The 13244-nt window shown below is 39.7% G+C and overlaps 1 protein-coding gene across 8 annotated transcripts in view; it reads right to left on the bottom strand.

The window, feature by feature from the left end:
• The window catches only part of QTGAL (queuosine-tRNA galactosyltransferase), a 114925-nt gene extending 104646 nt beyond the window's left edge, over positions 1-10279 (bottom strand). For 2 of the 8 annotated variants that reach the window (XM_090121696.1, XM_090121699.1), the window contains exons 1-4: positions 6853-7029; positions 5032-6612; positions 2450-2566; positions 2219-2318 (exon numbers count right to left, since the gene is read on the bottom strand). In XM_090121696.1, the coding sequence (XP_089977822.1) occupies positions 2219-2318; positions 2450-2482 (133 nt within the window). In that variant the 5' untranslated portion in view covers positions 2483-2566; positions 5032-6612; positions 6853-7029. Of the gene's footprint in view, positions 1-2218; positions 2319-2449; positions 2567-5031; positions 6613-6852; positions 7030-9443 lie in introns of those variants that run through there. The other 6 variants (XM_031599168.2, XM_090121692.1, XM_090121694.1 and 3 more) reach the window with 5 other exon arrangements.
• Positions 10280-13244: the final 2965 nt, after the last annotated feature.

Here is a 13244-nt window from a genome sequence, read left to right as displayed (position 1 = left end):
TACAGGATGACAACTGTATTACTGCGAGAACTTTCTGAAATACCTCACATCTTGTTTTCAAATAAAATAATGAAATATCAAATATACGCTGAGAAAAAGTTGAAAAATATTTCTTTATTAAGATGAAGACAGAAGTCACCCTAAAGCTTTTCTTATGCTAGACAGTAACTTTAAAGGGAAGGAGAGGAAAACATGCATATTTTAAAGATTCTTAAAACAAGCAGCACAGCTCCCTATAGAAGAAAGTAGATATTAAAAAGTTTTCTCCACAATGAACCCTATGTTTGGCATGAGTGAAAGAATTTCTTTAATATTACTCTACTGAAGAAAATCAAATGTTTGTGCCAGGTCTCTGAGTTTTGTAAGGCCTGCTTACTTGGTGAAAAGAGCCTGTTACCATGGTTACAACCGTAAAAACTTAAGCCTCAGTGAGATATTAACATTCCTTACTCTTGGAAAGAAAAAGGTCTCCTTTTTTTAGGCAAGTGACCCTTTCTTTTTTCCTAGGTCCCCCCTTTTCTTTTACATGTTCGAAAAGAATCAGAAATAAATCCTAATCTTGTGTAAATAGTTGAAGATGTGAAGCCTGACTAGTACATTGTTTCTGTAGTAAAGCATCTTCTATTAAAGGAAAGACTCCTTACAGTTGTAACTAGTCCTTAACATAATAAAAGTAAATCACTGAAAGCAAACAAATACTATGGATTTCAAGTAACCTGCTCCTAAAATGTAACAACCAAGAAGAAAAGATGTCCTCATTCTAATGGTGACCTGAGGTTGACTTCCACATGAATAAGCTTGGCTGTTTTCTCTTTTTTTTTTTTTAAAAAAAAAAAAGCATTTCATACTATTATTTAAAACAATGCTCACAGCTGTGCCCTTCCCCCACCCAACAATTTCTTATAGATTTGGTCAGGTTTTGGCTGTGCTGACACTCGCAAATACATGTTAAAATGACAATTAATCTGACATCTCTTTTTAGTGGCACGAGATAGTCATTGTAGTTCACAGCTCCAACTTAGTTTCAGTTCTCTAGAGTGCAAAGGTGAACTGACTTCAGGGTATTACCATAAATTATTGCCAAAATATTGCACCTTGCAAAATGAAAACTATTTTACACACATTACTAATAAAATTGTTCATTTGGAACAAGACTATATATAGAAAATGCTTTGTTAAAATTGAAAATATATAACTAAAGGTTTTAACAAAAGCACTGCCACCAGCTTTCCTAAGTGCCATAATTAACAGCCTTCTGTATTATTCTTTGACTTTTCTGCTGAAAAAACCACAGTCTACTCAGCTTTCTATCTCACCAGCTACCCTCTACCCCTTTAATAAAAGCAACTGCTGCTTATCTTCCAATTCTAGCAAAAAGAGAGCGAGATTTAAAATTAGAAATACAGAAGTATTACAGTTCATATTCCACCATCTGTATATTCATTCTACAGCAAAGTACTTCATAATTCAACTTGATGGTTATTTACAGGCCTATTGCAAAACTCAGAATTGGCTTGGATCATGAATTTAACCCTGTTTTAAATCAGCAGTTTTGCAATGGTAACAGTAAGAAACCTGCAATCTTCACGTTATGTAACATAGCTACCATGAATAAAGGAAAGAAATCTATAACTTGTAATTAAATTGCCTTGCTTGTAATGATGGGTATAGAACTCAGAAAAGGGGAAAATTGTTCAAGTGGTCAGGAATCAGGATTGAGATTCAAAAACAAAAGAACCTTTTCACACAGTTTTGCTCCTGGGGTCCTTTATTTCACATTTTTAGGGTCAGCTCTACAATCCTGAAGAATATTTACTTTTTAAATAATTATTTAAGAAATCTTGTCTGTCTTTTTTTCTTAAAACACATCCTTTGAAGATAAATCAGATATCAGAAAGCCACAGTAAAACTGTAAGCATTAACAACATTGTGTACGCTACAATTAAACAAAATTCTTTTGCTGAGTAGAGCACAAGTATCAAGCCAAGTTCTTCTTTCCTGGACATATAAACAAATCCTACAAAGCCAAAAACAATGGGGCCAAATTCTAAATTAGAATGAGCTTTTGAACATGGAAATTTGGAAAGAAATGTGATGGTTTTTTCCCCCCATCACAATGCAAGTGAGCTACTAAGGTACTTTTCAAAGTAAAAACCAGATGTCTACCATAATTCTTAAAAAATATATATTAAAAAAAACCCTCTGCTATGTTACATACCTCCTCGAGGCTGAGCTGAATCATTACTACCAACGATCACTGGAACACCAGCATCTTCCAACTTAATCTTCCATTTTGCAATGATTTCAGCTGAACCATCCTATTAAAAAAATGATGACATAGATGCAGCTATTCTAACATGCATGGAAACCCAATCACAATCCAAAGTAAAAATTCCTATCACAGACAACACTGATTTGGTCAGTATTTTAAATAGGGTCTGAGACATACCTTACTGGCATCATTAAAAATTGACAGCTCCATGGTTTGTTTAAAATCCTGTTCCCAAACTGATTTTAAGCATTCATCTAGCCAACACTGGCTGTTGTGAACAGGCACAATGACTGACTACAAAAAAAGACAACACAAAATGTTAGTAAGTATTACTTTTTTCATCTATTTACAGTGCAAGAACATTCATTAAAAAAGGGGAAGTGCCAGATCTTTGTAAAACTAAGTGCATCTTAAGAATGGAGAAGTAGGCTAGGTACCTTTGTTTTCATTATAAATGAATGTTTTACTTTCATATCTATCAAACTTCACATTTTTTGAGTTCTACAAGATGGCTTTAGTAAATCTCCAAGGAAACAACAGAGACTACTCAACCAAAAATGCTAACAAAACACCTGTAACACCACACCAATTTGTTTCTAGCATCCCTGCATTTCATAAAACACTCTTTACTTCTGTCTTCCATGAATATACTTTACTCATCAATTTTTTGTTAAGCTTACTCCCTAAATGGTGATGCAGCCTGTATCCTTGGGCTCTAGCCAAGGTTTTTTAAATGACTCTATCTAAAACTGTTATCAAACACACCAGAAGATGACTTATGACCTACTTCCTTAGTCTACCATTTCAACCACAGCTTTTCCTCTTACAGCCTCTGTTGTTTCAGCAACATATTCACGAAATGTGAAAACCTACCTGAAATACTTTAAAATTGGTTAGAAATCATAGATGAGGATTCCTCTGTCACAGTACCCATCGTTATTCTTACCTTTAACCCCCAAAATGTTTCTATATTTCAAAATACAATATCTTACATTCACAGCTTGCAAGTTCTAAGAAATAAATCTCAGTAATAATACACCAGCTATGTTTGTAAAGGGAGAGTCCAAACCAGTACCTGTTGAGGCAGCTTATAATAGATGGGGAACTTAAGGCACAGGGCATAAGTAACTTGTAAGATGTCTCATGGGACATTTTGAGAAGTTCCTAGAAACAGAGCTCAAACCCCTTATCATGCGATGCATAACCATAAATGCAAAGTTTGAAGGAAGAGAGGATTAGTTCTTATTATGAGCACGTGAAAATCTTAAAAAAGAAAACTACGAGAGTACCTAAATGGACTTGTGAAAGATTTCCTGCACATACAAATATGCGCACATTGTGACAACACATGCAAATGTATCACTAGGCAGATACATTTTGTGCAAATGTTGCTTTGTTGGGTTTTTGTTTCTTTGTATTCACAGAGTAGGATGTATGTACCTTCAGATATTCATATATTACCTAGTACAATGATTAATTAAAAAAAAAACATTAAATTTCATAGCAAAATAAGGAAAACCTGTAGCAGTTTAAAACCTGATTTTGGCAGGATGCTGTAACAGGAAAAAGGGGGATTTAAGAGGAGGGAAAGCTACCTTAAGTGTTTAAGCAAAAAAATTCTTTAACTTCCGTTGTAAAGAGATAAACAAGTAAAAGAAGTTAAAGAAATAATTAAGATGGAATACAGAACAATGATAACATCTGGAGATAAAAAGATCATTTCAGAACTGTCTGAGATTAGTATATCAGGGCTTCAAAAAATAAACAGGTCTGAGGTTCTAAATCAAGATATTCAAAGTATTGAGGATTTCAATATTCCTTATATCTAGATGGCAATTAGAATAAGTCCCTAAGTGTTAATGTTAATCACCCTACCTTATTCATTCAGAAAGAAAAGTATTCCCCTTTTTTTCCAATGCAGTTTTGGACATCAAGAATAATCAGTAAATTTTTTTCCTAATTAACTCAGTAAAAATTTGAGCATGCCACCACAACTAGATTGATATTGGCCTGAACACAGTAAAAATGCAACTTATTTATAAGCTTCTATTCATGGTGAGCTCCTGGTTTTACTCAGGGGAAATGAGCAGTTAGATTTAGCAGTGGATTTATCATGTTAGAGGTTTTCTGCTTAGCTTGAACTGAAAACAGCAAAAGCAGTATTTAACGGCAGCACCGAGGCAGAAATCCACAAACACCTGATGTCACCAAGATGCTCGGATCTCAGCACAGCAGCTCAGAACATACTAGCACATTCCTGAGCACATCACTGTGAGCAAGTTCTACTTTCACATGACTGCCATTACAAGAAGTCAGATGCTTGTCAAAACTGGGTGCAGAGCTGATCTGCTGCTGACTCCTCCACACAAAATGTGAAAAAAACCTAATAACTGTACACAGCAATATGATCCAATTAGCACAGAATTGCTAACACAGCAATTCCTTGGGTTCTATCATTATCAGTATACTGCTTTTCTGCATTTATGATGTTCTTTTGTTCTTTTTAAGTCAAAGAAAGATTGAAAACACCACGGACAGAAACCTTCATTTCTCTCTAGTTTACTTCTACATGTGCAGCCTGCTTTAAAAGTAGCAGCTGGCACCTACTCTGAGCTGAGTATCTGTAAACTCGCCTCTACCACTATGTCACCAGAACACACCAATCTCGTTGGCTTACTTAAAGAGGAATAAACCTCAACTAAGACACCACATTTCACTGACAAGTGCAGATTAGTAGAAAAAAGTCAGCTGATAGTAACCTCACGAGATCTTGTCTAGTTGCTCTGTCCCAAGATGAGGTCAACACCAGCTCTGTTGCTGTTGATGTACCACAGTCTGCAGTGTCACTGCCTTGCTGAGCCAATCTCTGGCAGCTGGCATCATGGAGATCTGGAGCAGTTTTCCTAACCTCTTTACTCCTATGCTGCAGTTTTCTTTAACTACTATTTCCCACTCACAGCCCAAGTTATTACTCAAGTTCTCTTTGCACTTTCAAATAATTTTAAGCCAACACAGGGATATAACTTGCAAATAACTTGTGCATTTTTCTCATAACAAGGTCAGCTGAGTCAGAATTATCCTTTTTATTACCTGAGACTGATTTATAGCAAAATCCAACAGAGAAGCTGTTCATGGCCTATAAATTCAGTACAATTAAAATACAGAATGATGAACCACATCTGGATTTGAGCGCTGTGACACTTCAGATTTGCCCTGGACACCAGAAGATCTAGAATGAGGCCTGAAGATATTTCAGGCATTTTTAACATAGTAATTTTGCCCTGACTAAACTGAAGATGATGATTCTTGGCTCCTCTGCTAAATAAGTTTTGACCTATGGTAAAAATGGCAATGTAAAATGACTAATGGATCGTTCAATCCCCTTCTTTCTACAAAAGTATTATTCAACAGAAAAATCTTTCTTTCCACTCTCAGTTACACTACAGAAAAACAATACCTCGATTGCAAGACTGAAGTGGAGAAATGTGAGTTTAAAATAATAATAAAAAGTGTCAGATATCAAGCAATGTTTTATGCCCAAGAAATCTCTTATTTCTGTTATTACCACCATCCTTCTCTAGTGAGGACAATAAATAACGCCAAAGTGAAATGTTATTTTCAGTTTCAGCAAATTTCAGTTAACACTGGCTCCTACCTTCTGTATCTGAATGTGGAAAATAAAATCAAATAATCATTTAAACACCACTGAAGATTTTACAGAAGTCAGAAACTGCTACCCTTAAATGAAGCTTGTGAATCAGTCGCTGTTTCGAACCATCTAAAAACTTGAGGTCGTTGGCAGAAACGTGCCAGTTTTGTTACATCTCACAAGTTGTATTGAACCCAGAAATTTTCCCAGAAAACTTGCATGGGATCTCAGTTTCTATGAAGCTCCCCATTTCCACCCGCCCAACAATCTGTGCTGTTCTGCTTCTCAGTACAAGCATATTTGCTTCACTAGATGCAAACATAAATATAAACTGCTGCCAAACCATACCAGTGCTACATACATAAATCTGGGCACGGGTAGGCATTGCATAAAGGGTTTGTTCAGCCTGGAGAAACCTCAGGGAGACCTGACAGCAGCCTTCCAATACACAGAGGGAGCCTGTAAGCAGGAGTGAATCAACTTTTTACTGGATGGACAGCAACAGGACAAGGGGGCATGGCTTTAAAGTACAAGAGGGGAGATTTAGGTCAGATGTGAGGAGAAAATCCTTAATCCAGAGGTGGTGGTGCCCCATCCCTGCAGGTGCCCGAGGACATGGACGGGCTGTGGGCAGCCCATGGCAGGAGGTGGAAATGGATGGTCTTTAAGGTTCCATCCAAGCCGAGCCGTTCTATGATTTGTAGGAAAAAAAAAAAAAAAAGGGAATTAAAAAAAAAAAAAGTCTACACAACCAAACACCCCCGGCCCAAATGGAAAGGAAAAGAAATATATATTTCTTTTTCTTCCTATATATATATATATATATGAAACTGCCCACGCAGCACCTCCAGAACAACCCAACGCGCCGCTCCTCAGCGCTCCGCTCCCGCCCAGAGCCCGCCTCCCCCCCCCCCCCCCAACACGCACGCACCACCTGCACGGAGCCGGGGGGGCTCCCAGCGGCCCTCTCCGCCTCCGCCATGGCCGCCTCCGCCCCTCAGGCGGCCCTTTTCTCTTCAGGAACCGCCTCGGAACGCCGCTGCCCGCCTCAGGACGGCGCATCCGGCCCGCCCCGCTCCCTCACGCCCTTCCCGCCCGCAGCAGCGGCGCGTGCCCCCCCCCCCCCCTTCCTTCGTGGCGCGCGCGGAGAGGCCGGAAGCGCCGCGGCGGGGCGGTGCTGCGGGCGGCCCTGCCGTTCTGAAGCCTCACAGCGTTGCTGCCCGCCGGCTGTGCTCGGCTCCGTCCCGCCTGGCTCGGGATTCTTCGGCCCAGCCCCGTCTGTAGAGGGGCTCATTACTAAGCGTGCCCACAGTTTCCCCACACGTTCCCTCGTAGGTGTTCCAGTTAGCACATCCCGTGCTTTCAAACCCCCCTGCTCAGTGCTATCCCTGTTATTATTTCCTAATCGCCCTCAGATAGATGCGTTTTCACTGGCGGTGATATTATTATCAATCATTTGCTTTGCAGAGCTGTTGTGCAACCGCTCGCTTCCTTGAAAGCGCTCACAACTAAAAGGGATTGCAGGACGAGGCCCTGCACAACAACCTATTCAGAATTATTAAAAATTCACACAAAGCAATCCTTGTTGAGCAAAATCCCGAGATTATCCGTGTTTATCTGGAGCGCCTGTTACACAGCCAGACAATTCAAGGAGCAAACAGAGCAGAGTTATCTTAAAATGTTTGCTGGCACACCAGGCTGAGAACTGAGGAGGTGAGGAAGGCAGCCAAGCGGTAATTCACCCCAGGAATCTATTTCAAATTATCTGCACAGCTTCTCTCCATCCAGCCTGGGTTTAATCTCTCTGCGAACAGCATTGCTAAATGCAATCGTTTCTTTTTCTGGCAACGAGAACTGCTAGCACATCTGTATTGCCTGCATGCTTTGCTTTATCTAAGAAAGTTAGTAGAGTATTGCCTTGCTGACACCGAACCACACAGAAGTTCCAGTCAGACCAATGCTCATTATATGAAACAGCCTACAAGGCACAGAGAACCCCTCGCTTCCTTCCCCCAAGGAAAGAGAACCAATTGAAACCACCAGAAGCGCTTTCTAAGTTATGTTCTCTAACTGACCACAGAGGGTAACTAAATACATTTATTTGAAATGTGATTTTCATTTTGGACAGAGTTTTAAGGGTCCACAAACACGTAAAAACCATTCAGTGGGACTGCACTCCAACCTAGGCATCCAACTTTTCTGTGCAAGCCTTTATCTACTGGATTTTAAAAGGAATTCTTGTACTCTTGCATAACAAAATCATTTTTCAAAACAGCAGTCCATTGTTCCAGTGTCTATTCCTTTTTCATCTGAGTCAGAATGAAGAGTGCTCTCCTAGAGCTGCCATGACAAACTTACTTGGAAGCAAGCACAAGTGCTTTGAGCTTAGTTGTGCTTTCAATTGCTTTGCTTTCAGCATTTTCACAGTAGTGGAGAGCAGCACACGAGCAGTTATTACAGCTAGAAGTGTTACAGAATCAAAGGCATTTTTCATCAGACTACTTTTCAGCTTTTATTTCTGAGAGTTTCGTTAGGATCATTACTAGAAATTCACAGTTCTGGACAATTTAGCTGGCAGATTTTATTTCCTGGTCTTGGTGGAAAGACATAATATCTAGGAAGTTACTTTGTTTTCTTTACATTCAGCTCTCATCTCGAAAATGACACAGGTTAACTACAGTACGGACAACTTAGACATACCACATTGTGAGCACCAATCTCACTTAATTTTACTCCTCCTAAGATCAAGCTAACTAAGGTTTAAAATAATATCTTCACAAATCAATCTATTTGACACTGCAGAGCATGTGGGCAGCTTAGTTTCACTTCCTCTTCATTACAAAGACAAGAATGAATGAGTACAGAGCTTTCTCCTAACACATTTGTCTCTGAATTTACAAGATTCAATACTGATATTTCCAGAACACACCATGTTGAAAGCACCATTCAGTGAAGTAGGTAAAATATTCAGCTTAGAGATAGTTCTGAAACCACTTCTATTCAAAGAATGCTTTGAGCTTCCAGAAATGCCCAGTCGTTTTCATAGAGCATCACAGCCAAATGGCAAGGAAGGAGATGCAGTATTCTTGTTTAGAGTGCTGTGGAGCAGAACAAGGACTTCAGAAGCTCATTGTGGTATTACTGTCCTGAGATGAGATCACCTTTGTCACTGCTGACAAATGCTATTCTGATCTCCAAGGTCTCACTCCAATAACAGAGATTCCTCAACATCTTCAGACAACATCTTCCATTCCTTACTATCTTCACCCTTTGAGTTTCTTAATATTTACCTTAGGTCTTACTGTGATATTTAAGTCCCCTACAGCCTAGGGGGCTAACAGCTTTTCCACTTAGCAAAGAGATCCTGGCACCTGTTAGCTCTCAGATTTAGGTTTTATTACCTAATATTTTCCCTTTTATTGTACACAACTTCTTGCTGACCATTGAATCCCCTGAATAAAGACTGCAATTCCTATGGTACAGTTCCTCTGCTTAAGCCCTCTGTTAATAGCAGGAACTTACCCATTTTTCCCTTAAAGAAGATCCTTCATTTCTCCTCCCTTAATGGATTCAGGACTTCACACATTTTAGACCAGATGCAAAAACAACATAAAAATTTTTTTTTCCCCACTTGTTTTAAGTAAAACCTAAGTAAAACTTGTTTAATTAAAACCTTAGCACCCTACTCCACCTTTTTGAAGGCCTAAAAAGTATACCTAATGCATAACCAAACACATGCAACAAATACAAGCAAGGAGACCAGTAACCTGCTAGAGCTAAGGCTAGAATACCTTAAAGCAATTTACTACTAAAAGACACAGCCAAATATCCCCTAAAATCTGCCCCTCATCTCCTAAGAAGGACTAGCAACCCCCTCCCTCCTTAAGGGTCCTGTGATAGCCCTCTCCTGAGTGTTTTTATCCCCTGCAGCTGTGTGCCTTCTCAGCTGCTCTCACTAATGCCTCCGTTAACTCTTCCTTTGCCTGCTAGGGCTTACAAACTCCATCCCAAACCGACTGTTCTTCCTCTAACCCACACGCAGGAAACAAGCGTGTCTGCAGCCACAGTTTTCATGTTCGCAAATCAGTTACATTCCCCTTGTTCTCTTCTGTAGGTTACGTGCTTCCGATTCCTTTAAGCTTTCCTCGCTGGTGGTGTTTTAGCTCTGTTTATTCTCATCTCTCTTCAGGACTCTGGGCACTTCACATCTCAGCAGAGGACACCCAGAGCTCCTGCTGGGCTGTGGCAGTGCTGAGCAGAGCAGGATTACCGCACGTCTTGCAGCCATACTCCTGTTTGCACAGCTTAGTGCAGTGTTTGCCTTTTTCACAATGGCTTGACACTGTTGACTCCTAATCAGCTTGTGATCTATTATATCCCCTAGATCTTTTTCTGCATGAAGGAAACAGTGTTTTAGCAGTTTTATTCCAGGCAGCCACATGAGAAGAAAATGACTTGAAGTAGTGTGAGTGAGATTATCTGCTTTGTGCTTCAATGCCAGAATTGTTTACTGGTTTCCAATTAGTTACATGTGTACAATGTGTTAAGGGAGTTGCACAAGAGTTACTAATGCCTTCCTTTGGCCTTCACCTCCTTTATTACTAGTGGGGACTGGTACCTAAGAGTTGTTTGGGCCAATTTCCCTGTGTACTCAAGATTTCAAATGCTCTTCTGGAATTGCAAGGTTAATTGCTTGAAAGAAACCGTCTTCTAATTTAGATGTATTGAATTTGAATTACCTCTCCGAAAAGTGCTGTTGCTGTCAGGAGAGGAACTGTTGTGTGATACATTTCTCTCTCTGAAACATTTGCTGTCGTTATAGAGGATATTGCTATTGATTGTTTCTTTTTTTCAAATGAGTCAATCTGAAGAAGCCAGTGGTTGTTTTTATGAGTTGGCAAATGTCACAAATATTCTGTTAACATGAGTCCTGGATTTAGATACCTCAATGGGGAACTGGAAGGATCCCATTCATTTCAGTACCAGTCCACACCTCCAAACATGTGCTCTTCTTGACCACCACCAGTCATCCACTCCCTGTGCACTTTCATTTCTTGTCCTCTCATCCATGTGGAGGACCACACTGTAACTTTGGGTAGGTTTTCTTTGTTCTATTGGAGCCCTTACTCAGCTGCTGTAGCGTGTATACCTTTTTGGTGGATGTGGTTTCATGGCATTGAGGCTGGACTTGCTTTACCTCTTTGCAGACAGCTGAGGGTAAGAGATGAAACGGATTTTTGCCTTGTGCTTCAATAACTGGGCAGTCTTATGCAAAGTTAGAATTCCTCTTGCTGCCTTTTCTGAAAGGGATGCTTTTATACAATGGTACATTTGAAAAATACATTAAGAGGAACATCTTTACATTTAACTGGTGAAACCTGCAGTTTGACAGAGCCCAGTGGCAGGCAGCCGACTGTGGTATAACCACCTCGGTTAATAGGGTTTGGTTTTGTTATTAAGTAACCAATGTGAAACCCAGTAAAGTAATAATGATATTTCCTTACTTACCGAAAAAGTTTTATAAGTAAGTTGTTTTGGGGAAAATGTCATTTACAAGAGATAGCAAGATTTAGATAATGAAAATAGGCACAAGTTAGCTTTGAAATCCCATTTTCCTAATCTTGACAAGTTCCTGTGCACCACAAGTGATAACCCTTGAGAGTCAAAGCTTCCACTTGAAGAAGAGTAAACCATTAGAAGGTTCAGTTTAGGTTCTTTGTTTTTCAAAGCCATACCTCTCTTTGATCTTCTTGCTGACTGAAGTGTGAAGCACTTATGAAATCCAGTTATGCCAGAGAGCCAAGGATAGTAGGTGGAACTGTATATTTCCCAAGGATTCACTGCTAAATTCATATTGTCCACACTGAGAATTCTGTTGAACTTCAATACCTTTGGGAGGTTAAACTTCTTTATATATAAGTACAGGAAGCATCTGACGTTTTAAGATGGGAAAATGCTTAAAGAAATAAATCATACCCTACAAAGGAATGTATACATAGCAGGAACTGAGACGTGTATAATATGCAGAGATCCACAAGACAATGATTGGATGCACATCTTTGTATGACATACAGACAGGAAGGGAAAAGAATAATTTTTTGAATGATGGATTAGCCAAAGGCCTCTGAAGAAAAGCTTGTTGAATTGTGCAGCTCTAGAGAACATGGCAACATTAACTTAATACATCTTCATCAAAAACAGATTTCAGTAGGTTTTCTAAATCTTGATACTGCCCTATAAAATACATATCTTATTATATCATATTATATCATATAACTTCTTACATTAATCTTACTGTGCTAATCTACTCTGAAAAATTGGTCTTAAAATACAGTTCATTGTCACTAATCCCATGCTAGCTTTAATTTTCAAGCAAAGAATACTTTTCCTGTTCCTGTAAGTGCCAATTCTTCAGACTCACCCTGTGTTATGAAATTCAAAGTTCTTTGACATCCACGCATCTTCAGTAAAACAAATTTTACAGCTTTACTGGAGTTAATAATTCAGCTGATAATACAAAGGCTAGCTTAGTGAGCAGCTCACGCCCTTTCAGCTGTATTGGCTCTGCATTGTAAAAGAGTAGTAAAGATGTAATTCTTGTCAGAAAATTGACCAGATGTGAGCAGAACAAAGACAGGAAACTCTTCTTTTTCACTGAAAAGCTGTTACCCCATTTCTGTGTGCTTTCTATGCTGAATATAACTGGTCTCAAGACCAGGGAAGCCTTTGAGCAGTCTGATAAATGTGCTGCTAACCTGGGGGACACCCTGCTCTGCAAGGCAAGAAGCCAACAAGCTGTGCAAGGGGTGTCTGTGATGCCTTGTTCCTATCTTTTCCAACAGTGCACTGCTGCTGGGCTGTGGGAGGGCTGGAGGCACAGCCTGGGGTGCAATCAGTGCAAGGCTCATGGCAGTGACACTCCTTTTGGTCCATTGAGCCCAATGGAAAGAAGTGTGGGAGTGGGATAGCCCCAGCTCTCGTGGCTTTTCCTGGGCTTCAGAGTGCTGGGAAAAAGCTGTGGCCTCGTGCAGCACTGGGGACTGTGGGAGCTGCCAGCACTGCGAGATGTGAGAAAGGAGAGAAAGGTCAGCAGCCCGTTAGGCTTCAGCAGATCTGGCTGTATAATAATCTTTTTAAAGGACATTATCAATTCACAATAATTTTGTGTGAATAAACTGAAAATTGTTTCAAGTATTAATTTTTTTTTTAGATAAGGTTATGACATCTTCTGTGACAGAGCTACGAATGGAATTTGGCTATCAAAACTGTTTTAGGATAGGCCTATGGGGACCACATTGTTGTGCTAACAGGATATAAGAGATG

The sequence above is a fragment of the Phasianus colchicus genome, chromosome 20, assembly GCF_987193195.1.
Source record: "Phasianus colchicus chromosome 20, bPhaCol1.hap1.1, whole genome shotgun sequence".
NCBI classification, from domain to species: Eukaryota; Metazoa; Chordata; class Aves; order Galliformes; family Phasianidae; genus Phasianus; species Phasianus colchicus.
The sequence above is the reverse complement of the archived record's forward strand: the minus strand, read 5'-3'. Positions and strand labels throughout refer to the sequence as shown.